At 41.1% G+C, this 22658-nt stretch overlaps 2 protein-coding genes across 5 annotated transcripts in view; one reads left to right on the top strand and one right to left on the bottom strand.

Annotated features, from left to right (window-relative positions):
* Positions 1 to 22658, bottom strand: part of FBH1 (F-box DNA helicase 1) — a 217617-nt gene that overhangs the window by 95814 nt on the left and 99145 nt on the right. The window lies entirely within an intron of this gene.
* IL15RA (interleukin 15 receptor subunit alpha) overlaps positions 7932 to 22658 on the top strand; it is a 51033-nt gene continuing 36306 nt past the window's right edge. For both annotated transcript variants that reach the window (XM_023256308.2, XM_023256307.2), the window contains exon 1: positions 7932 to 8505. In XM_023256308.2, the coding sequence (XP_023112076.1) occupies positions 8403 to 8505 (103 nt within the window). In that variant the 5' untranslated portion in view covers positions 7932 to 8402. The remainder of the gene's footprint in view (positions 8506 to 22658) is intronic.

Below are 22658 nucleotides of genomic sequence, written 5' to 3'. Positions count from 1 at the left end.
ACCCAATATCCCTGATGAACATGGATGCAAAAATTATCAACAAGATACTAACAAATAGAATTCAACAGCATATAAAAAGAATTATTCACCATGATCAAATGGGATTCATTCCTGGGCTGCAGGGCTGGTTCAGTATTCACAAATCAATCAATGTGATACATCACATTAATAAGAGAAAGGATGGGGCGCCTGGGTGGCGCAGTCGGTTAAGCGTCCGACTTCAGCCAGGTCACGATCTCGCAGTCCGTGAGTTCGAGCCCCGCGTCGGGCTCTGGGCTGATGGCTCAGAGCCTGGAGCCTGTTTCTGATTCTGTGTCTCCCTCTCTCTCTGCCCCTCCCCCGTTCATGCTCTCTCTCTGTCCCAAAAATAAATAAACGTTGAAATTTGAAGAAAAAAAAAATAAGAGAAAGGATAATAACCATATGATTCTGTCAATAGATGCAGAAAAAGCATTTGACAAAATACAGCATCTTTTCTTAATAAAAACCCTCAAGAAATTTGGGATAGAAGGAACATACCTAAACATCATAAAAGCCATATATGAAAAGCCCACAGCTAATATCATCCTCAATAGGGAAAAATTGAGAGCTTTTTTCTGAGATCAGGAACACGATGGGGATGTCCACTCTCACCACTGTTATTTAACATAGTATTGGAAGTCCTACCATCAGCAATCAGACAACGAAATGAAATAAAATTGGCAAAATGAAAAAAATTGGCACCAAAATTGGCAAAGAAAAAGTCAAACTTTCACTTTTTGCAGACGACATGATACTCTACATGGAAAGCCCAAAAGAATCCACAGAAAACTGCTAGAACTGATACATGAATTCAGCAAAGTCACAGGATACAAAATCAATGTATAGAAATCGGTTGCATTTCTATACACCAATAATGAAGCAACAGAAAGAGAAATCAAGAAATCGATCCCATTTACAATTGCACCAAGAGCCATAAAATACCTAAGAATCAACCTAACCAAAGATGTAAAAGATGTGTATGCTGAAAACTACAGAAAACTTATGATGGAAATTGAAGAAGACACAAAGAAATGGAAAAACATTCCATGCTCATCAATTGGAAGAAGAAATATTGTTAAAATGTCACTACTACCCAAAGCAATTTACACATTCAATGCAATCCCAACCAAAATTGCACCAACATTCTTCTCAAAGCTAGAACAAACAATCCTAAAATCTGTATGAAACCACAAAAGACCCCAAAGAGCCAAAGTAATGTTGAAAAAGAAAACCAAAGCAGGAGGCATCAAAATCCCAGGCTCTACTACAAAGCTGTAATCATCAAGATAGTATGGTATTGGCACAAAAACAGACACATAGACAATGGAATAGAATAGAGAACCCAAGGGACGCCTGGATGGCTCAGTCAGTTAAGCGTCTGACTCTGGCTCAGGTCATGATCTTACAGTTCGTGAGTTTGAGCCCCATGTCAGGCTCTGTGCTCACAGCTCAGAGCCTGGAGCTTGCTTCAGATTCTGACTCTCTCTATACCTCCTCCTCCACTCATACTCTGTCTCTCTCTCAAAAATAAATGAACATTAAAAAAAAAAGAATGGAGAACCCAGAATTGGACCCACAAATACATGGCCAACTAAACTTTGACAAAGCAGAAAAGAGTATCCAATGGAAAAAATACAGTCTCTTTAGCAAATGGTGTTGGGAGAACTAGACAGCAACATGCAGAAGAATGAAACTAGACCACTTTCTCACACCATTCACAAAAATAAACTCAAAATGGATGAAAGACCTAAATGTGAGGCAGGAAACCATCAAAACCCTAGAGGAGAAAACAGGCAACAGCCTCTTTGGCCTCAGTCACAGCAATTTCTTGTTCAACATGTCTTCAAAGGCAAGGGAATTAAAAGCAAAAATGAACTATTGGGGCTTCATCAAGATAGAAAGCTTCTGACTGCAAAGGAAACAATCAACAAAACTAAAAGGCAACCGACGGAATTGGAAAAGATATTTGTAAATGACATATTGGATAAAGGGTTAGTATCCAAAATCTGTGAAGAACTTACCAAACTCAACACCTGAAAAACAAATAATCCAGTGAAGAAATGGGCAAAAGACAAGAATAGACACTTTTCCAAAGAAGACATCCAGATAGCCAACAGACACATGAAAAGATGCTCAACGTCACTCCTCATCAGGGAAATACAAATCAAAACCATACTGAGATACCACCTCACACCTGTCAGAGTGGCTAAAATTAACAAATCAGGAGATTATAGATGCTGGAGAGGATGTGGAGAAACAGGCACCCTCTTGCACTGTTGGTGGGAATGCAAACTGGTACAGCCGCTCTGGAAAACAGTGTGGAGGTGCCTCACAAAATTAAAAATAGAACTACCCTACAACCCAGCAATAGCACTACTAGGAATTTATCCAAAGGATACAGGAGTGCTGATTCGTAGGGGCACATGTACCCCAATGTTTATAGCAGTGCTTTCAACAATAGCCAAATTACAGAAAGAGCCTAAATGCCCGTCAACTAATGAATGGATCAAGAAGATATGGTTTATATATACAATGGAATACTACTTGGCAATCAAAAAGAATGAAATCATGCCATTTGCAGCAACGTGGAAGGAACCAGAGGGTATTATGCTAAGTAAAATAAGTCAGGCAGAGAAAGACAGACACCATATGTTTTCACTCATATGTGGAACTTGAGAAACTTAACAGAAGACCATGAGGGAAGGGAAGGGGAAAAAACAGTTACAAACAGAGAGGGAGGGAGACAGACCATAACAGACTCTTCAGTACAGAGAACAAACTGAGGGTGTATGAGGGGGTGGGGGAGAAGGAGAGATGGGGGACGGGCATTGAGGAGGGCACTTGTTGGGATGAGCACTGGGTGTTGTATGTAAGCGATGAATCACAGGAATCTACCCCCAAAACCAAGAGCACGCTGTACACACTGCACGTTAGCCAATTTAACAATAAATTTTATTTAAAAAATGAATAAATGATTTGACAACAAATTTCATATTTAAAAATAAATAAATAATGAATAAATGTTTACAAATTTTTAAATAGTGTTTTTGTATTGAATTTTTCTTTCTTTCGTTTACATTCCATATATGAGACATTATTTGTCTTTCTCTGTATTACTTCACTAAGCATAATGCCCCTGAAGTCCATCCATGTTGTCACAAACAGCAAGATTCCATTCTTTTTATGGCTGAATAGTATTCCAGTCTCTGTGTGTAAAATATATAATATAAACTGTACATACATATGAAATATATATATAAGACAATTTCTTCATTCATTCATTGATGGACACTTAGGTTGTTTACATATCTTGGCCATTATAAATAATGCTGCAGTGAACATGAGGGTGCAGATATCTTTTTCAGTTAGTGTCTTTGTTTTCTTTGGATAAATCACCAAGAAGTGGAACTGTGGTGATCTTACGGTACCTCTATTTTTAATTTTTAAAAGAAATACCATACTGTTTTCCACACTGATGACACCAGTTTACATTCCCACCAACAGTGCATGAGTGTTCCTACTTCCTCGCATCCTCACCAACACTTGTTATTTCTTGTCTTTGGTAAGAGCTATTCTGAAAAACAAAAAAGCTATTCTGACGGGTGTAAGGTGATACTGCATTGCAGTTTTGAGATTTTATATAAACACACCAAACTCTTCAGCGTCATAATTCTCACCCATAATATTTTGTGCTCAAAAGCAGATATCCGTGTGACTCCTGTAGGAGAGGTGCAAACAAGGTATTGCCAAAATAACAGGTGGCAAAGAGTGGCTTTTAACAAGTAGGCGGGGATGTAATTCAGTTTTTCTTGGAGACTCAGAAGACGTTTGAGAATTATTCAGTGCTGCTGTTTATGTGCATGACATCCATTCATTGTTGTCTTTTTTGTGTGCACAAGTGCTATGAAAAGAGATATCTGGCCAATAAAATGAAGAACTGGAGAGAATATGGCTTCAAAGTCAATTAAAAAGTAAAATACCAAAGCAACTTTGAGTTCAAAAACAGAACAATTTTAAATAATTGTTAAGCTCACTCTACTCTGACAGGTTGAAATATTTAAAATTCAAAATCTGTTTCACAGCATAATTTTCTCAACTACGAAGTGATTAGAATTATGGTTAGGAGGCTCCAGATTAATATAACAGGGTGAGTTACCAAGAAATGAATTGGCTTCTGGGGAATTTTTATTCCCAAGACTCATCATAGGGAAGAAGATAAGGGGTGATTTTCCCCAAGACCGGGCAAGGGTTAGTATTCTAGAATTTGGGCCTTTCCCTCCAGGGATGCAATTTACAGACTGTTTATTTGCTTGGGTTTCTGGGTTTTTTCTTTTTTGTTTTTGTTTTTGTTTTGTTTTGATTAGGAGGCTAACCCAAATAGGTCTTTTCTGGAGGAAGTCCTAGGCTAATTGAGATAATCTGCCTAGATTGTGAGGATAACTGGATGCACAAAAAGTGTTTTGAAGGGGATGGGGTGGGCTACCGGGAAGGGAGTCAGGGAAGTTTGCTGAAACCAGAGACCAGAGGGTGGGTCTGGACAATGACCGTCGGGAGTGACCAAGAAGACACAGGGCACAGTCCTCTCCCTATTTTTCCTGGGTCCTGGTGAAACCCAAGGGAATGGAAGAGGACCATTTGCCATTGGGGGTGGGGGCGGGCAGGGAGAACACAATCAGATTTTTGTTGATCTTGGCAAGGAAAGCTTAGAGACAGATATGATATGACTTACAAAAATAAGGAAATGTGATTGTTTTATATTTTGAGTACCAATAAACACTTCTTTCCTCTTCCATCTGTTTTTGCGTCTTTGGTTTTGTCTGCTCTTTCCTTCTACAAGTAGAGTGGTGTTCTTTCATTCTCTCTCCCTAACTTTTGCTGCCGTGGTTTCCTCAGGGTAGCTGTGATAGTCAGATGCCCTTATGCTGGTCCCTTAGTTCCTAAGTCAATATCTCCCCAAACCAAGTACACCCTCATTTGGTGAGCACCAGAAGGCATCACCCTCCAGTCTGAGAACCAATTGTCCCTGCTTCCTAAATGGCTCCATGAGTCTCCTTGCTGTCGGAAGTACCCCATGACCCAACGATTCCACTCCTAGGTACACACCTCCCAGAAATGAAAACACGGTTATGCAAAAGCTTGTACACGAATGTGCACACATATGACAAAAGTTCATGGAACTATACATATAACACACACACGAATGCACAGAAAGCTGACAAAATTTGAATAAGGGCTATGCATTGCGCTAATGGTTGTGCAATGGTTGTGCTACCATACGGTAGTTATTCATGTTAGCCCCAAGATGAAAATAACTCAAATACCCATGAGCCAGTGAATGAATAAACAAAACGCGTAATACCTATCTAGTGGAGTACTATTCGGTCACAGAAAGGGATGAAGGGCTAATACATGCTACAACATGGATGAGCCTTGAAAACATTATGCTGAGACAAACCAGACCCAAAAGGACGTGTTTTATGATTACATGTATAGATTAGATTACATTAGATATAGGTTAGATTAGATTACATTCTAATTCTTCAGAATAGGCAAATCTATAGAGACAAAAGTAGGTTAGAGGTTACCAGAGGCTGGGAGAAAAGAAATTGGGAGTGACTAATAACAGGCACTGGGTTTCATTCTGAGGTAATGGAAATGTTCTGGAATGAGATAGTGGTGACGGCTGGGCAATGTCGTGAATATACTAAAAACTACTGGATTATACAGTAACAAATGGTGAATTTTGTGTTATATGAATTTAAAAGTTTAAGACAAGAAAGAAAGAAAGAGGAAATAAAAGAAGAAAAAAGAAAGAAAGAAAGAAAGAAAGAAAGAAAGAAAGAAAGAAAGAAAGAAAGAAAGAAAAGAAAAGAAAAGAAAAGAAAAGAAAAGAAAAGAAAAAAGGAAAAAGAAAAGAAAAGAAAAAAGAAAGAAAAAGAGAAAGAAAAGTCCATTAGCCTTGAGCCACAGCCCTCCTCTTCTTGATAACACAATGTGACATCTTACCTTCCAGCTCCAAGGGCCCAATGTCTATCCCCCCCACAGCAGATAGCCGATGACCGAATACCCTGCCACCTGGCATTGTCTGTCCTGACTCTACAGCATTGCTCTCAACACCAGCTCTGCTCTGAGCGGTGGCTGCTGGCCGAGTTCCCTATCCCTGTATGGGCATGCGGATTTGGAGCCACCAAAGGAATGGCCACCGGCATCATCCCTGAAGTCTAGACGCTAAACCTCAGGAACTCAGGTGCTCTGCAGTCAATTCAGTGTCGTTTGGCCAGAGAAAAGGGGTTTTGGACTTTGTTGGCAGAAACAGAGCTACCACATTGCCATGGGTGGAAGAGGGCCAACCCCAAAAGTCATGGTCATCAAGTTAAAATGAGGTTATTAGGACTGGGGACACTGCACACACACAAGAAAGATGACGTGAAGATATACAGGAGAAGATGGCCATGTACCTGGAAGGACACATGTACAAGCCCCGGGACACCAAGAATTGCCAGCAAACACCAGAATCTGGAAGAGGCAGGGGAGGATCTGCCTGGAGAGCCTTCCAAGAGAGCGTGGCCCAGCCAACAGTCCTGACCTCCACAACTGTGAGAGAATCAGTGTGCTGTCTTAAGCCACCTAGCTTTGGTACTTTGCTACACCAGCCCTAGGAAACGAATGCATGTGTAACAGCACAGGGCTGTTGCATGGCGGATGGCAGAGCTCCTACATTTAAAAAAAGAAACCATCGGGGAACCTGGGTGGCTCAGTCGGCTGAGCGTCTGTCTCATCTATCGTTGGTGAGTTCCCGGCTCAGGTCACGATCTCACCGTTTGTGAGTTCGAGCCCCACATCAGGCTCGCTGTTGTCAGCAGAGAGCCCACTTTAGATCCTCTCTCTTCCTCTGTCTGTGCCCCTCCCCTGCGCCCTCTCTCTCTCTCAAAAAAAAAAAAAAAAAAAGACAGAAACCATCATGAGTGCTATTCACAAATGGAACTTCTCACAGGGCAAGATCTCTGATAGAGATCTCAAGGCGATTATGCTGAGTGAAGAGAGTCGGCCTCTCACACGCATTCTTCAAATGACAAAATCACAGAGATAGAGCATAGATCAGCGGTTGCCAGGGCTTAGGGAGGGTGTGAGAGGAGGGTGGCTGCGGCCATAACAGTAACAAGGACGGATCCCTCCTTGTGGCCCATCCCTTCTGCGTCTTGACAGCGGTGGTCACAGACGGATCCGCATGTGTCACACCTGCACAGAACTCAATCCACACGCGAACGGATGCATGGAAACCTGACAAAATTCGAAAAAGGCCCACGGATCGCATTGAGGTCCCTTTCCTGGTTGGGATACTATGTGGCAGTCACTGGAGACGCTCCCACCGGGGGAACGGAACGCGGAGCAGAGAGGCCCCATCTTGCCTAATGTCTGTCAGTCCTGTGACCGGGGGTTTCTGAGCTTTCTCATCACAGACCGGCTCGAAACAACTTCGGGCGCCACTTGAGATCCCAAGAAAGGAAAATAACCCGCCTGCCAAAGAGGCAGACGGAAAACTAGGAGCGCTGGTCTGACGACAGGCACCGGGGCACAGAGACGCGAACTGTCGGGCCTTTCGCTGCTCCCCCCGCCCCCTCCACGCCCCCTTCAAATGTCTGCAATTTCTTTGGGGAAGAAAGACGCCTCTGGATTTGGACAAAGCGCAGGTGGCACAGGAGGCAGGCGGCCCGACCAGCCACAGCGCGGCGACACCTCCGCCGTCGCCCACGGAGACCGGACGACACCAGCGGAGCTCAGGGCCACTCGCCCGCCAGCCGGTCTCCGGCCCAGAAGTGCAGGGACACCGGCAAAGCGGCGGTCGGAGCGACAGGCGGGGACCAGCGAGAGGGGAGGTGCCCGGGGCGCCGCAGAAATCAGGTGTGAACGCCCACCAGCCGCGCTCGCTGATAAGAGTTTGCCTCGCGAGCGCCCTGTGCGAGGGGACACGAGCCCCGGTGGCCGAGTGGGGACCCCGGGGGCGAGGAGACAGGCGGAGGGGCAGGACCGCGGGCCTGCGCAGGTGGCGATGCGGACCCCTCTCCGCGCAGCCCGGGGCGCTCCGGGGACGCGGGCGGCGGCGCGGGGGGCCCGGCGGCGGCGGCGGCGGCGGGGCTTTTCCGAGAGGAGGGGGTGGGGATGCTGAGTCACCCATCTGTCACGGCTCCGCACCTCTCCCCAGCCCTCCGGGGGCCAAAGCAAAAGCGAAAGCGAATGCGACTGGCGGGGCGGCCAGTCCCGGGAGTGGCGCCCGCCACCGCCTCGGGGACGGTCCGGCATCTGCCCGCGCGGCCGGCGGGGCGTCGGGGCGGCCGCGAGCCCGGGGGCCGGCGGGCGGGAGCGCGGCCGAGCGTGCGGACATGGGCCGGCGGCCGCCCCAGGGCTGCGGGCTCCGCGCCCTCCCCGCGCCGCTGCCGCTGCCGCTGCTGCTGCTGCTGCTGCTCCGGCCGCCGGCGACGCCCGGTAGGGAGAGGCGCGCGTCCCCGGCGGGGCGGGGAGGGGTTGGGGGGGGGGGGAGGCGGCGGGGGCGCCCCACCTACCCCGGCCGCGGGTCGGTGCCCAGGACCGGACGCTGCGCCCACGCGCGGGGACACGTGGACGGGGCGGCGGGGAGGGCCCCCACCCCCGGCACGCGAGCCGCGCCTTCCCCGCTTCCGAGGCGAAGGGACGGAGCCGCGGTCGCCAGCGGGGCTCCGGGCCGGAGGTTCCCAGCCGCTCGGAGAAATCTGGGAAGGCGGCTGTCTGAGCCCCGCCCCTCCCCGGGGGAAAACGGTGCCGTCTACACCGCTGGCAGAGCCCGCGGGGGTCCGAGGAAGACCCCCGGTCTCTGGGTCTCTGCCCTCGGACCCGGAGCGCGGCGGTAGGACGGGGTGGGGGCTGCGTCCCTGCGGAGAGAAAACGTGTGCGGGCGGTGAGTGCAGATTCCTAAGCAGCAGGAGCCCGCGAAAGGGTTAGCAGCCTGGGGTCCGCGCGCCCGGGCCAGCGGGGAAGAGACCAAGCCGGTGATGGCTCGGTGCGCTCGCGACGAACGTGGGTCGTCAGATGTAATCTCAGCAGGAAGACCCGAACGAGTGACTCCCAGGTTCTCATCCCGGGGAGCTAGAGAGCAGGAAGGAGAAAGCATAGACGGTCTGGCTTTGTCCTTGTCAGCGTTTCTTGATCCTTTTACAGTCAGGAAGCGACCTGAGGGTCTCAACAGGGCTCGGAACCCTCTCCCCAGAAAAATGCATCAATGCACGTGCATAGAATTGGGCGGGGGGGGGGGGCAGGGATTCACTGAAGGCCATCCATCCATCGTACACTCTCCGGGAGTTGGTTAACCCCGTGATGTATGTGCGTGCGTGCGTGCGTGTGTAAGGCAAGACTCTCCGTCATTTACACCTAGTCGGTCCAGTCTGTCCACCCAGTAGGTGATCAGAGCTATCCATGCACGGCTGCGGCTGCTGCTGCTGCTGCGGCTGGGTTGGTGTGAACCCGGTAGCTCTGCGGGCTTTCATGAAGTTTTATTTTCTTGACACTATGGATTTCCCCCCACATCTGAGAATCTGACTTGTGTTGGTGACCTAGTCAGTTCCTCTCAGCTCGCTAGCCAGCGTGCGGGGTAGCCAGCAGACCGGGGCAACTTTACCCACACGATGTGGTAAGTGAGGTGCAGCTTTAGTCTGAGCCCAGCCAGGCTGAGCTGTACCCTTCCAAGCGCAGAGGAAAGGTCTCCAAAGCTCATCAGCTACAGCGTGGTTGTTGGCCTCACCAAGGTACTGCTGCCATTCAGCTGCTCCTGGTGTTTCCTGTGTTTCTTGAACCGTTTTATTGAAATACAGGACATAATGAACTTCATACATTTAATTGCATGATCTGATGGGTTTAGAGGTAAATGTATACACTTGTGGAACCGTCATGATCGAGAAGGTCAATATAATCATCGCCAGGGAAAGTTTCCTCTTGTCCTGCGTGGTGCTGTATCCCCCCAGGCCACCACCATGGGCTTTCACTTTTGGCTTGCTGTGATTTCTAGAATTTTATATATATGGAATCATCCAATGTGTACTCTTTCTTGTCTGGCTACTTTCACGCATAGTCATTATTCTGATAATTCTCCCTCCGTCTTGTCCTTTGTATCAATAGTTCACTCCTTTTTATTGCTGAGTAGTATTTCATTGCATGGGTATCACACCGTTTGTTTATCCATTCAGTTCTTACTGGACATCTGGGTTGTTTCTGGTTTGAAGCTATTACATTTAAAGCTGTGATGAACATTCATATGTAGGTTTTGTGTGGACACAGGCTTTCGTTTCTCTTGGGTAGAGAAGGTGGGAGTGGAGTGGCTGAATCATGGGGCATGTATGTGTTTAATTTTTACATTCCCACCAACAAGTGTCTGAGTTCCAATTCCTCCACATCTTTGTCAGCACTCGGTGTGATCAGTTTTTTTTTTTCCTTTAAAATATTTTCCCAGGGGCGCCTGGGTGGCGCAGTCGGTTGAGCGTCCGACTTCAGCTCAGGTCACGATCTCGCGGTCCGTGAGTTTGAGCCCCGCATCGGGCTCTGGGCTGATGGCTCAGAGCCTGGAGCCTGTTTCCGATTCTGTGTCTCCCTCTCTCTCTGCCCCTCCCCTGTTCATGCTCTGTCTCTCTCTGTCCCAAAAATAAATAAACATTGATAAAATATTTTCCCAGCTTTACTGAGATATAATTGACATATAACATCATGTAAATTTAAGGTGTACACTACAATGATTTAATATATGTACCTCTTGTGAAATGATTTCCATCATAAGTTTAACACATTCATCACCTCATATATTTGCCAAATTGTGTGTGTGTGTGTGGTTCATCAGTCTCTTTAGTTGTACCCATTCTAATAGGTGGGTAGTGGACCCTTGTAATTTTAATTTCCATTTTTCTAATTAATAATGTTGAGCGTCTTCACATGTGCTTATTCGCCACCAATGTATCTTCTTTGGTAAAGCATCTGGTTAAACCTCTTGCCCTTTTAAAAATTGAGTTGAATTGTTATTGAGTTTCCAGCATTCTTTATATATTTTGGATACAAGACCTTTATCAGATATGATTTGCAAATATTTTCTCAGAGTCTGTGGCTTATCTTTTCATTCTCTTAACAGTGTCTGATGAAGAACAGAAATTTTTAATTGTGAGAAAGCTCAATTTATTAATTTTTCTTTTATGTATTTTAATAGCTTTCAGTGTCATCTCTAAGAAATCTTTGCCAAACTCAAGGTCACAAAGATTTTCTTCTAGAGGTTTTATAGCTTTAAGGTTTTACATTTATGTCTGTGATTCCTTTTTGAGTAATTTTCTATATAATGTAAAGTATGGATTGAAGCTTCCATATTGGTTTGGTTTCAGGTTTTGTTTTGCGAATGGATATCCAACTGTTCTAGCACTATTTGTTGAAAAGATGATCTGAGCTGAATTCTTCTTACACTTATTTTGAACATCAGCTGTTCTTTAAGCCTTGGTTGCTGTAGACAAAACATTAGTCTGTGAAAATCAGTTACATTTCTATACATTAGCAATGAGCCACTGGAAATTGAAATTTAAAAAATAGGAATCATTTTCAATAGCATCACACAGCACGACCCACTTACGGATAAATCTGACAAAAGGTGAGAAAGACCTGTACACTAAAAACCACCAACCACTGCTCAGAGAAATGAAAGCAGACCTAAACAGATGGAGACTGTATACCATGCTCATGGACTGGACAAACCAATATTGTTAAGGTAACACTCCCCTCCCCCAACCCAGGTCAGAATTTCAGCAGGCTTCTTGCAGAAATCAACAAACTGATGGCAGATTTCACATGAAAATGCATAAGGCACAGTGTAGCCAAAACAATTTTGAAAAACAACCGAATTGGAAATAATACTTCTGACTTTGAGGCTTATTAATAAGGTTACAGTAATCAAGACAACAGAGTATTAGGGTAAAGATGAACAGAGAGCTAACAGAGTAGACTGTGCCCAACGTTTTTCAATGAGGTAGGAAGGGAAGTGGATACAAATGATTAAATTTGCTACTTGGTACTATGATCCTGGTCAGAAATTATAGAGAGAAGCCCATTCCTTATCACCAGCTGAGCAAATAATACAGGCTCAGATATGCTCCTGCTAGTTTACAGTGCTAACAGACACAGCAAGTTGCTGTTATCTGTTCTCATTCAAAAGGCATGATTTGGAGGGGAAACCCATCAACTTGAGCAAGAAGTAATTTAATTCTTAAAGATCCTCACAACCTGAAAGGTTGAAGATGATTTTCCAAAAGCAGCTGGAGAAAATGATGATTTGTTTGAAGATAAATATATCTCACCAACTTGGGTTTCGTTGTACAGGGTGTTAGTACACTTTGGGGTGGTTTTACAACTTATGTGTGCTTAAACATTTTTTAAACCATTTTTTGCAGAATTCTAGGGAGTTTTACTCAAACCTTTCATTTTTTTTTTATTTGAAATCCATCTTATCTAGTTATAATTGCTTTGTGCTGCTACTCATAACAAAACACTGATGAAAACTTTAACGCACAAAATATGGGATTTATTGAAATCAACCTAAGTGTTCAACAGTGGAGGACTGCATAAGCAAAGTGAAGTTCCTTTCAAATAATATGCATCATATTATTCAGTTTTTACTAGAAGATCCTTAAGGAATTGTCACTGAGCAGGGAGATACTATGGGTCATGTGTGTGTGAGTGTAAGTCTGCTTAGTTGTCTGCCTTTTCTTATTTTTCTCTCATAATTTAAATTGCCTTTGTAAAGAGAAAATCAAAGTACAAAAGAAGTAGCACAAAAAAAGATGTAGAATTTGGGGGTTTTCTCAGGTTCATTTTTAATTAATTATAGCTGATCTTGTTTGGCAATGTTTTCATGACTTCATAAAGTTTGCAAATGCGTTCTATAAAGTTACCATATATAACATTTGTGCATACTTTTATACATATTATAATGTTTTATACATAAATTTTATAACATTTTTGCAGTTTGTTTAAACAGTTCCTTATGGCTAGAGATGTGTGTAGGCTGGATATTTAGGTCGTTTCAAAATTTTGGATGTTCTGAGGCACCTGGGTGGCTCAGTCAATCGAGCAGCTGACTCTTGATTTCAGCTCAGGTCGTGATCCCAGGATCGTGGGATTGAGCCCTATATTGGGAGCTGAGCACGGAGCCTGCTTAAGATTCTCTCTCTCTCTCCCTCTCCCTCTCTCTCTCCCTATCCCTCTCTCTCTCTCTCTCTCTTCCTCTCTCTCTCTCTCTCCCCCTCTCTCTATGTATACATATATACATATATATGTACATATATATACATACATACATATATACATATACATATACATATATATATATATAAAATAAAAGGTTTTTTTTAAATATTTGATGTTCTAAAAAGCACACAGTAGGAATAACTGGATGAAAATAAGCTATACAGAGCAAAAAAGGGCAGGGAAAATGCCTCAACGTCTAAAAACAAAAAATGGAAGAAATACTCCTGGGGATATTCTTTTTCAATCAAATCATCACTTTCAACTAACTTGTTTGGGTTAAATCACCTTTGCCAAATTGATCTTACCAAATAGTGAGTAACTCAGTGAAAACATGTATAACACCCCCCCCCCCCCCCCCCAGTATATACACTTGGGAGTCATATCCATGTTACTCATTAAACATGGCTGACGTTATTTGAATGTTTTCTATTAGGAAAGACTTGATCTTTCGAGCAGTAGGAAGCCATTGAAGGTCTCTGGGCAGGAGGGACATTATTGGACCTACATGGTAGAAAGATTACTCTTGTAAAGAATGTGAAGAGTAAACTGTAGTCAGAAGGGTCTGGAGGCAGGAAGCTAAGTTGGAAACTTTTGTAATAGTTCCAGTAAGTGGTGATGAAATCCTGAACCAAGACAGTGTCAATAAGGAAGAGAGGAGGGGGCAGATTTCCTCTTGAGTCTTACAAGTATAGAGTCTATTTCATTCTTTCTCTTTTCTTTGCTCTTTACCTTCTAGCCACTCAACTATTCTGATCCCTCAAAAATCAATATTTAAGGACTTGAACTATGATGAATTCATCTGCCACACAAAAAGTGGATTGGGAATTTCTGTTAGTGAGCCTGAGAGAGAAAGAAAAGAATTGATGAGTTAAAGATAATGACCTGGATATAGAGTGTATATCAAACTCAAGTTTGAAAATGATTAACAAAGTGAGTGCCAAAAGGAAATAAATGTGTTGGCTTGGCTGGCATTTCAGCTAGAAAAATAATGAAGGAAAATGGATTACTGTGAACACAAGGCCTTTATGCTTTTGATGTGTCAGCATCACAGTGAGCTTCTTGAGGGGAGAAATTACATCTTATTCTTCTTTGTATCTTTTTTTTTTTAACATTAATTTATTTTTGAGACAGAGAGAGACAGAGCATGAACAGGGGAGGGGCAGAGAGAGAGGGAGATACAGAATCTGAAACAGGCTCCAGGCTCTGAGCTGTCAGCACAGAGCCCGACGTGGGGCTCGAACTCACGGACCGTGAGATCATGACCTGAGCCGAAGTCGGACGCTCAACCGACCAAGCCACCCAGGCGCCCCTTATTCTTCTTTGTATCTTAACACACTTGGCATGCTGTGGACATATACTTGGTAGAATAAGAGGGGGGAAATGGGAATGGATTCCGACTCTCCTTAAAGAACGGGAAGGGCATGCTAACAGGATATCTTTTGAACTCTGGATATGAGACTGGGCCAAGGATACTTAATATATTAGACTGTGTAAATCAACTTGACAAAGGAGTCTGATTCACAGGTTCTGTGAAGTAGAGAGAGGTGTGGCCCTCCACGCTATTTTGGTGACTTCATTGGTGATCACTGGGGCTTGTATATGATTTTTTTGGCTACTTGAGAATTTTCAAAATCCCAGAACCTTAAGTTTACTGCTATTTTCATTACTTCATCCATTCCTCTCTGTGTATTCATAAGCCACTAACCCCAGAAGACACCTATGACCTACCAGGCCTACCTAGCACTGTGGGAGCAGCAGAGAACTGTGAAATCCATTCACCATAATATTATGTTCCACAAGGAACTCACAATATTATAAATGAGGCAAGACGTGCTTACACGGAATATCTAAGGAATAATGTTCTGAGAGAATATATACAGAAATTATAATTGAGTATCAAAAGATATGATTAAGGCCTCTAGAAAGAAAGGTTATTGATACAATCAAATGTATTATCTCTGTTATATTTATGAGTTTAGCTTTGTATAGTAAGTAACTGGTCATTGTGTGGCTGACTGGGCTGGCTTCAGTGTCTTGATACCCTTGTGCATTCATATATCAACTGTTATCTTTTCTTGAGGCATGTTCACAATGGAAAGACCACTAGTAGGTTTCCTTTTTCGGCAAAATGACAGAGTAGATATTCTAAATAAAAACTCTCCTGCTACAAAACACCCAGAAATGATGAATAATACAGAGGAAGTATCTATTAAAATCTGCAGCCAATAAAATAACCAACTGTTTAAAGAAAAAATAATAATAATCTATTGTGGTGTTTATAACATGTGGAGGTAAAATGTATGACAACAATAGCACAAAGGCTAGAAGAGAAATGGAAGTATATTGCTTAAGGTTCATAAGAACTGCATATGCAAAGCAGTATAATGTCACATGAAGGTGAACTGCGATGAGGTAAATACACTATAAATCCTAAAGCAACCACCAAAATAATACAACAAAGAATTACAGTTAGTAAGCCGAGTGGATAAAATGAAATCGTGAAATATACTCAAATAATCTCATGACATGATTATCTCCATAGAGAATCCTATGGAATCTACAAAAATGCTCTTAGAAGAAGTGAGTTTAGCAAGGCTTCAGAATACACAATTAACTCACAAATATCAATATATAAAATACTAGCAATAAGAAGTTAGAAACTGAAAAAAAATACCATTTGTGTTGACATAAAAATTAGGAAATATTTAGGAATACATCTGACAAAAAAATGTGCAAAACTGGTAACCAAAAACTATATAAAATTTCTGAGATAAATTACTGAAGACTTAAATAAATTGAGAGAGATACTGTTTATAGATATTGAGAAGACTCAATATTATTATGATGTCACTTCTTCCCCAACTTGATCTCTAGATTTGATGCGATTCCAATCTAACTTTCCAAGGGATTTTTTTTTTTTTTTGGTAGAAACTGATATACTTATTCTAAAATTCAGTAAAGGACCAAACTCAACTTTGAAAATGATTAACAAAGTTGTAGGATTTATACTACCTGACTTCAAGATTTATTATAAAGCTACAATAATCAAGACATAGTAGTATTGGTGTCAAGATTAACAGACAAATATATTGATTGATGAAACAGAATACCAAGTCCAGAAATAAACGCACACATACTTGGTCCTGGCTCAGGATCCTATACCAATTCTACTGGAGGTCCACTACTGTGGGACAAGGGGAAGGAAGCTTTTTTTCTACACAAAACCTGTTAAAGATATAAGGGAGAAGTTGCATGCCATGAAAGTAAGGAGCCATATATTGAAAGCTCCAACCCTGAGGGCCAGATACACAAGGCATCCTAAGACTGGGATAGGACTAGGACAACAGCAAACTTCTCCTGACCCCACCACCTCCAGCAAGTGAGCACCAAGTAACAAGCACAGCAGTCAATCACTGAGGGTGTGGTGAGCAAGGGTGTAGAGAAGTCCTCTTGTGGTTTAGATACAGAGAGGACAAAAGATGAGGGAGGATTAGGGACATAGAAAAACCCTCTGGCACTCCAGCCCCCACCCTAACCAAAAGTTACCACTAGAGGAATTTGAAGCCAGTGGTGTTCTGAAGGTAACCACAGAACAACAAAATCCAAACTCAATTCAAAACCTGACTAGACTGACCAATCCCCCCCCACTATCAGTCTAGCAGGAGAAGCTTTCTCATTTTCAGGCATAAATACTATTTATCTCAGTTCTACACACATGGTCCAGCATTCAATTAAAAATTACATGACACTCAAAAAAAGCAGCAATGACACAATCCCACTATTAAGGGACAAAGCAATAACAAGATTCAGAGATGACCCCCAAATCGGAACTATGAGACTGAAAGTTAAAATAAATATCATCCACATGTTAATGGCTCAGTGGAAAGGATGGATGGTATTTCTGAACAAATGTGGAATTTCAGTTGGGAGGTGGAAACCATATGAAAGTGTCAAATGGAAATGTTAGAAATTAAAAAAAAAAATCAGTAATAGAAATGAAGAAAGGTTTTGACAGACTTATCAGAACACTGATAGCACAAAACCAAAGACACAGCCAAAGAAAGAATCAATTAACTTGAATATAGGTCAGTAGAAATTACTCTAACAGAAACACAAAGAGAAAAAATGAGAGAGAAAAAAATGGAACAAAGTATCTAAGATCTGTAGGAAAACAGAAAATAGGCTAATATATGTGTGATCAGAATTCCAGAAACGAGAATGAAGAACAAGAAATATCTGAAGAGATAATAGTTGAGGATATCCCCAAATTTATAAAAGATATTAAATCACAGATCCAGGAATCTCAGAGAACACCAAACAAGGTAAATGTCCACCCCCCTCTCCCACCCAAGCCCTCATCCCGAAACACATCATACTCAAACTGCTGAAAAACAAAGATAAAGAAAAATTATGATAAAGTGGATAAAGAGACTTTCCACATAGAAGAACAAAGATAAGAATTTTAGCAGACTTCTTATCAGAAATTGTGCAAGCCATAAGAAAATAGAGTGACATGTTGAAAGTCCTAAAATAAAACAAAACAAAATAATCTGTCATTCCAGAATTCTATAACCAGGAAAATATCTTTCAAAAATAAAAACAAAATAAAGACTTTCCCTGACAAACAAAGAGTAGAAGGATTCATCACCATCAGACTTACACCATAAGCAACACTTTAAAAAGTTCTTTGGGCAAAAGGAATATAATCCTAAACAGAAACTTGGATATCTGAAAAAAAAAGCTCTGGAAAGGATTAAAATGGAGGTAAATAAAATATATTATTTCTTTTAAATCACTCTAAAAATATTTGACTATTTAAAACAAAAATAGTAGCAAAGTATTGCATTTATAGAATATATAAAAGTACAATGTATGACAACAAAAAAAATGGGAGGGAGAAATTGTTAACTATGCATTGGTAGAGTTCTTAACTATATGTGAAATGCTGTAATATTATTTGAAGGTAACCTCTGATAAAATAAAGATGTATATTCTTCACCTTAGCAAAATCACTAAAAATAATTTAAAGTGGTACACATAATAAACCAATGATGAAGATAAAGTGGGATAATAAATAATAATCAACCCAAAACAGGGAGTTAAGAGGAAAAATGAACAATGATCATCTAGGAACATCCAGAAAAATGGTAGGCTTAAATCCAGCCACATCAAAAATTACATTAAATATAAGTGATCTAACCACACCAATTAAAAAACAGAGGTTGTTCAATTAAATTAAAAAAAAAACTCAACTATATGCTGACTACAAAACAGCCATTAGGATATACAGGCAAAGATATGTTAGGAGAAAAAGGATTGAAAAAGATATACCATGCAAACAATAATCAGAAGAAATGTGGAGTATTTGTATTAATAGCAAAGTAGACATCAGAATAAGGAATATTACCAGGGATAAGGAGGGACATTACATAATAAGGGGGTTAATTCACCAGGAAGACATAGAAATCCTAATGGTGTCTTTACCTACATTATGGAGCTTCAAAATTCATAAAGCAAATGTGATAGAACTGAAAGAAGAAAAATACAAATCTGGGATTATAGTTAGAGACTTTAACACTATTCCTCCAGTTAAAAAAAAAAAATAGAAAAAGAAGCAGTAAACATATAGAAGATCAAAATGTTAATCCAATTGGCATTTACAGAATACACGCCCATCCAACAACCAGAATACGCATTCTTTTCAAATACATATGGAACATTCACAAGAGAGACCATGCTGTGGGCCATAAAGTAAACCTCAACAAATTTCCAAATCATTGAAATTACACAAAATATGTCCTGTAACCACAATGGAATTAAATAAGAATGCACTAACAGAAAAATATCTGGAAAATCCTCTGGATAAAAATATCTGGAAATTCAATAAATTATTATATTAATAATTTTATTATATTATTATAAATAATCTGCAGGTCAAAAAAGAAATTAGAAGGGTAAGATAGAAAAATTTTTTAATTGAAAATAATAAAGATACATTTAAATAACATAATTTGTGGAACTCAAAGAGATCATAGACAGAAATTAATCATACTAAGTACTTATATTAGAAAAGAAGAAAAGTCTCAAATCAATGATCTAAGCTTCCACCTTAAGAAACCAGACAACAATGAACAAATTAAACCTAAAGTAAGCATAAGGAAGGGAATGTAATGATAAGAGCAGAAATCAATGAAATTGAATGCAGAAAAAAACAATAGACAATATCAACTGAACTAAAAGCTGGTATTTCAATAGATCAATAGAATCCTAAACCTCTAGCCAGACTGACCAAGAAGAAAAGTGAATAAACATTGATTCTCAACATTGGAATGAAAAGGAACATCACTGCAGATCCTACAGCTACCGATGGGTCATAAAGTTTTATTATGAATAACTTTATGCCTGTAAATATGACAACTTAGATAAAATGGACAAATTCGTTGAAACACAAATACCAAAGTTCACTCAGGAATGGATAACCTGAGTTGTCTTATATTTTAGAGAGTTAAAATTGTAGCTTAAAACAACTCCAAAAAATTCCAGACCCACATGTCTTCACTGCTAATTCTTTTTTTTCTTTAATTTTTTTACATTTATTTATTTATTTTGAGAGAGACAGAGACAGTATGAGCCAGGGAAGGAGAGAGAGAGAGAGAGAGAGAGAGAGAGAGAGAGAGAGAGAGAGAGAGGGAGAGAGAGAGAATCCCAAGCAGGCTCCATGCTACAAGCGCAGAGCCCGATGTGGGGCTTGAACTCATGAAACCATGAGATCACCACCTAGGCCAAATCCGAGTTGGATGCTTAACCAACTGAGCCACTGGGTACCTCTTCACTGCTAATTCTTAAAAAAAACAAACAAAAAAAAATCAACAAAGGCATGCAAATTTGAGTATTGGCTAAATCCTCAACAACAGCAATGAAATACGGAAGACAGGTAATGATAACTACCCAGAATTCTATGTTGCACAAAACTGTCATTTAAGAAAGATGATGAAATAAAGACTTATTCAAACAAAAAGAAACTGGTAATGGGTCATGGCATTAAAGCATCTCCAAGGTTCTTGTATTGCTGGGGAGGAGGCTGTGGATATGAATTAACATTTACACATTGAGGATGCATGTTAAAGAGGTTAGTATAATCAGTAAATAGAGAGAGATCACTTAACACAGAATGGTATCAATTCTAAGCCTGTGTACCTGTAAAGCATAACCTCAAAATATACGAGGCAAAAATGATTAGAACTATCAAAACAATTAACAAATAGGGGCGCCTGGGTGGCTCAGTCGGTTGAATGTCTGACTTCAGCTCAGGTCATGATCTTACAGCTTGTGAGTTCAAGCCCCGCGTCAGGCTCTGTGCTGACAGCTCGGAGCCCGGAGTCTGCTTCGGATTCTGTGTCTCCCTCTCTCTCTGTCCCAACCCACTCGCATTCTGTCTCTCTCTCAAAAATAAATAAACATTTTTTAAAATTTTGTTAAAAATAAAAAAATTAACAAATACATAATCATAATGGAAGCTTCTAACATACCTCTCCAAGTCTTTGATGGGTCAAATGTGAAAATAAATCAGTAAGAATATAAAAGTTATGAAAATAATTAACAAGCTTGATCAAATATGGACTACTATGTCTAACAACTGAATACCACACACAGAGAACATTTATAAATTTTTTTTTTACATTTATTTATTTTTGAGAGACACAGACACAGAGCGTGAGCAGGGGAGGGGCAGAGAGAGGGAGACACAGAATCCAAAGCAGGCTCCAGGCTCTGAGCAAGCTGTCAGCACAGAGCCTGACTCGGGGCTCTAACCCATGAACCACGAGATCACGACCTGAGTAGAAATCAGACTCAACCAACTGAGCCACCCAGGTGCTGCCAGGGAACATTTATAAACTCTGACTATGTGTTGCCAGGTCATAAAATCAGCCTCAGTGCATTTCAAATGATAGAGATCATATAGACCAACTTCTCTCATCACAAGGAATGTAAGTCAGAAAAAAATAACACAAAATAAATTAGGACAAAACAAAACAAAAACACTATCTTCTGGGGCGCCTGGGTGGCGCAGTCGGTTAAGCATCCGACTTCAGCCAGGTCACGATCTCGCGGTCCGTGAGTTCAAGCCCCGCGTCGGGCTCTGGGCTGATGGCTCAGAGCCTGGAGCCTGTTTCCGATTCTGTGTCTCCCTCTCTCTCTGCCCCTCCCCCGTTCATGCTCTGTCTCTCTCTGTCCCAAAAATAAATAAACGTTGAAAAAAAAATTAAAAAAAAAAAACACTATCTTCTGAAAACTTAGAACCATAAATACTTACATTAGAAAATAAGGAAAGTCTCACATTACATGCAAAGGATCCAACTACAGACATGATAAAAAAGCAGAATAGGTCCAATAGAAGAAGGAAGAAAACAATAAGGATAAAAGCAGATGTAAATAATACTGAAAACAGAGGTACATCAGAGAGATGCAACAAGTCCGAAACTTGGTTCTTTGAAAAAAATTCTACCGAAATGAACAAACCTCTAGCAGAATTAATCAAGAATAAAAGAGAAAGCATAAACAAATAACATTAGGCATGTAAAAGAGGAGATAAATAAAATGTTTAAAATGCCTTCACGCTCATAAGTTTGAAAGTTTGGTGACAGGTCCTTATTTTTAAAAAAATTACCAAAACGAACTCAGGAAGAAATAGACAAACCTGAATATTCCCTTTCAAAATAGGAACAAGACAAAGTTTCACGGTATAATGCCCACTCTTCAACCTTGTACAGGAAGTCCTAACCAATATAGTATGACAAGAAAAGCAAACATTATACAGATTGAAGTGAACTTTTTAAGCTCATTTTTCTCAGATACATGATTGTTATTTTACCATAATAATATACAGATAAGTTATTAAGGATGGAGCTGGATTGCCGAATTAAAAGTCAATATTCAAGAACCAATATTCTTTCTGTGTACCTGCAAAAAGCATTTTGATAATACATGTTTTTAAAAGATAACATTTAGAAAGCACACCTCCTCGCCCAAAGTTAAGCACCTAGGAATAAATCAACAAAAGATATGTCACTCCTTTATATAGAAAAATTATAAAACTTTTTGAAAGAAACCTAATTAGTAGAGAGATATACATTGTTTCTGGATAAGAAGACTCAATATCTTCAAGATGTCAATTCTCCTCAAATCTATCCTGGGATTCAATTTAAAAGTTTTAAAAATTAAGACGGACAAATGTTAGTGAGATTGTGAAAAAGTAACCCACCTACTGCCGGTGGAAGTATAAATGGTGCAGTCACTTTGGAAAACAGTTTGGTATTATCCAAAATTGATACACATGT

Source organism: Felis catus, chromosome B4 (assembly GCF_018350175.1).
Source record: "Felis catus isolate Fca126 chromosome B4, F.catus_Fca126_mat1.0, whole genome shotgun sequence".
Lineage (NCBI taxonomy): Eukaryota > Metazoa > Chordata > Mammalia > Carnivora > Felidae > Felis > Felis catus.
Note: the sequence above shows the minus strand (reverse complement) of the source record. Positions and strands in the feature narration are given on the sequence as shown.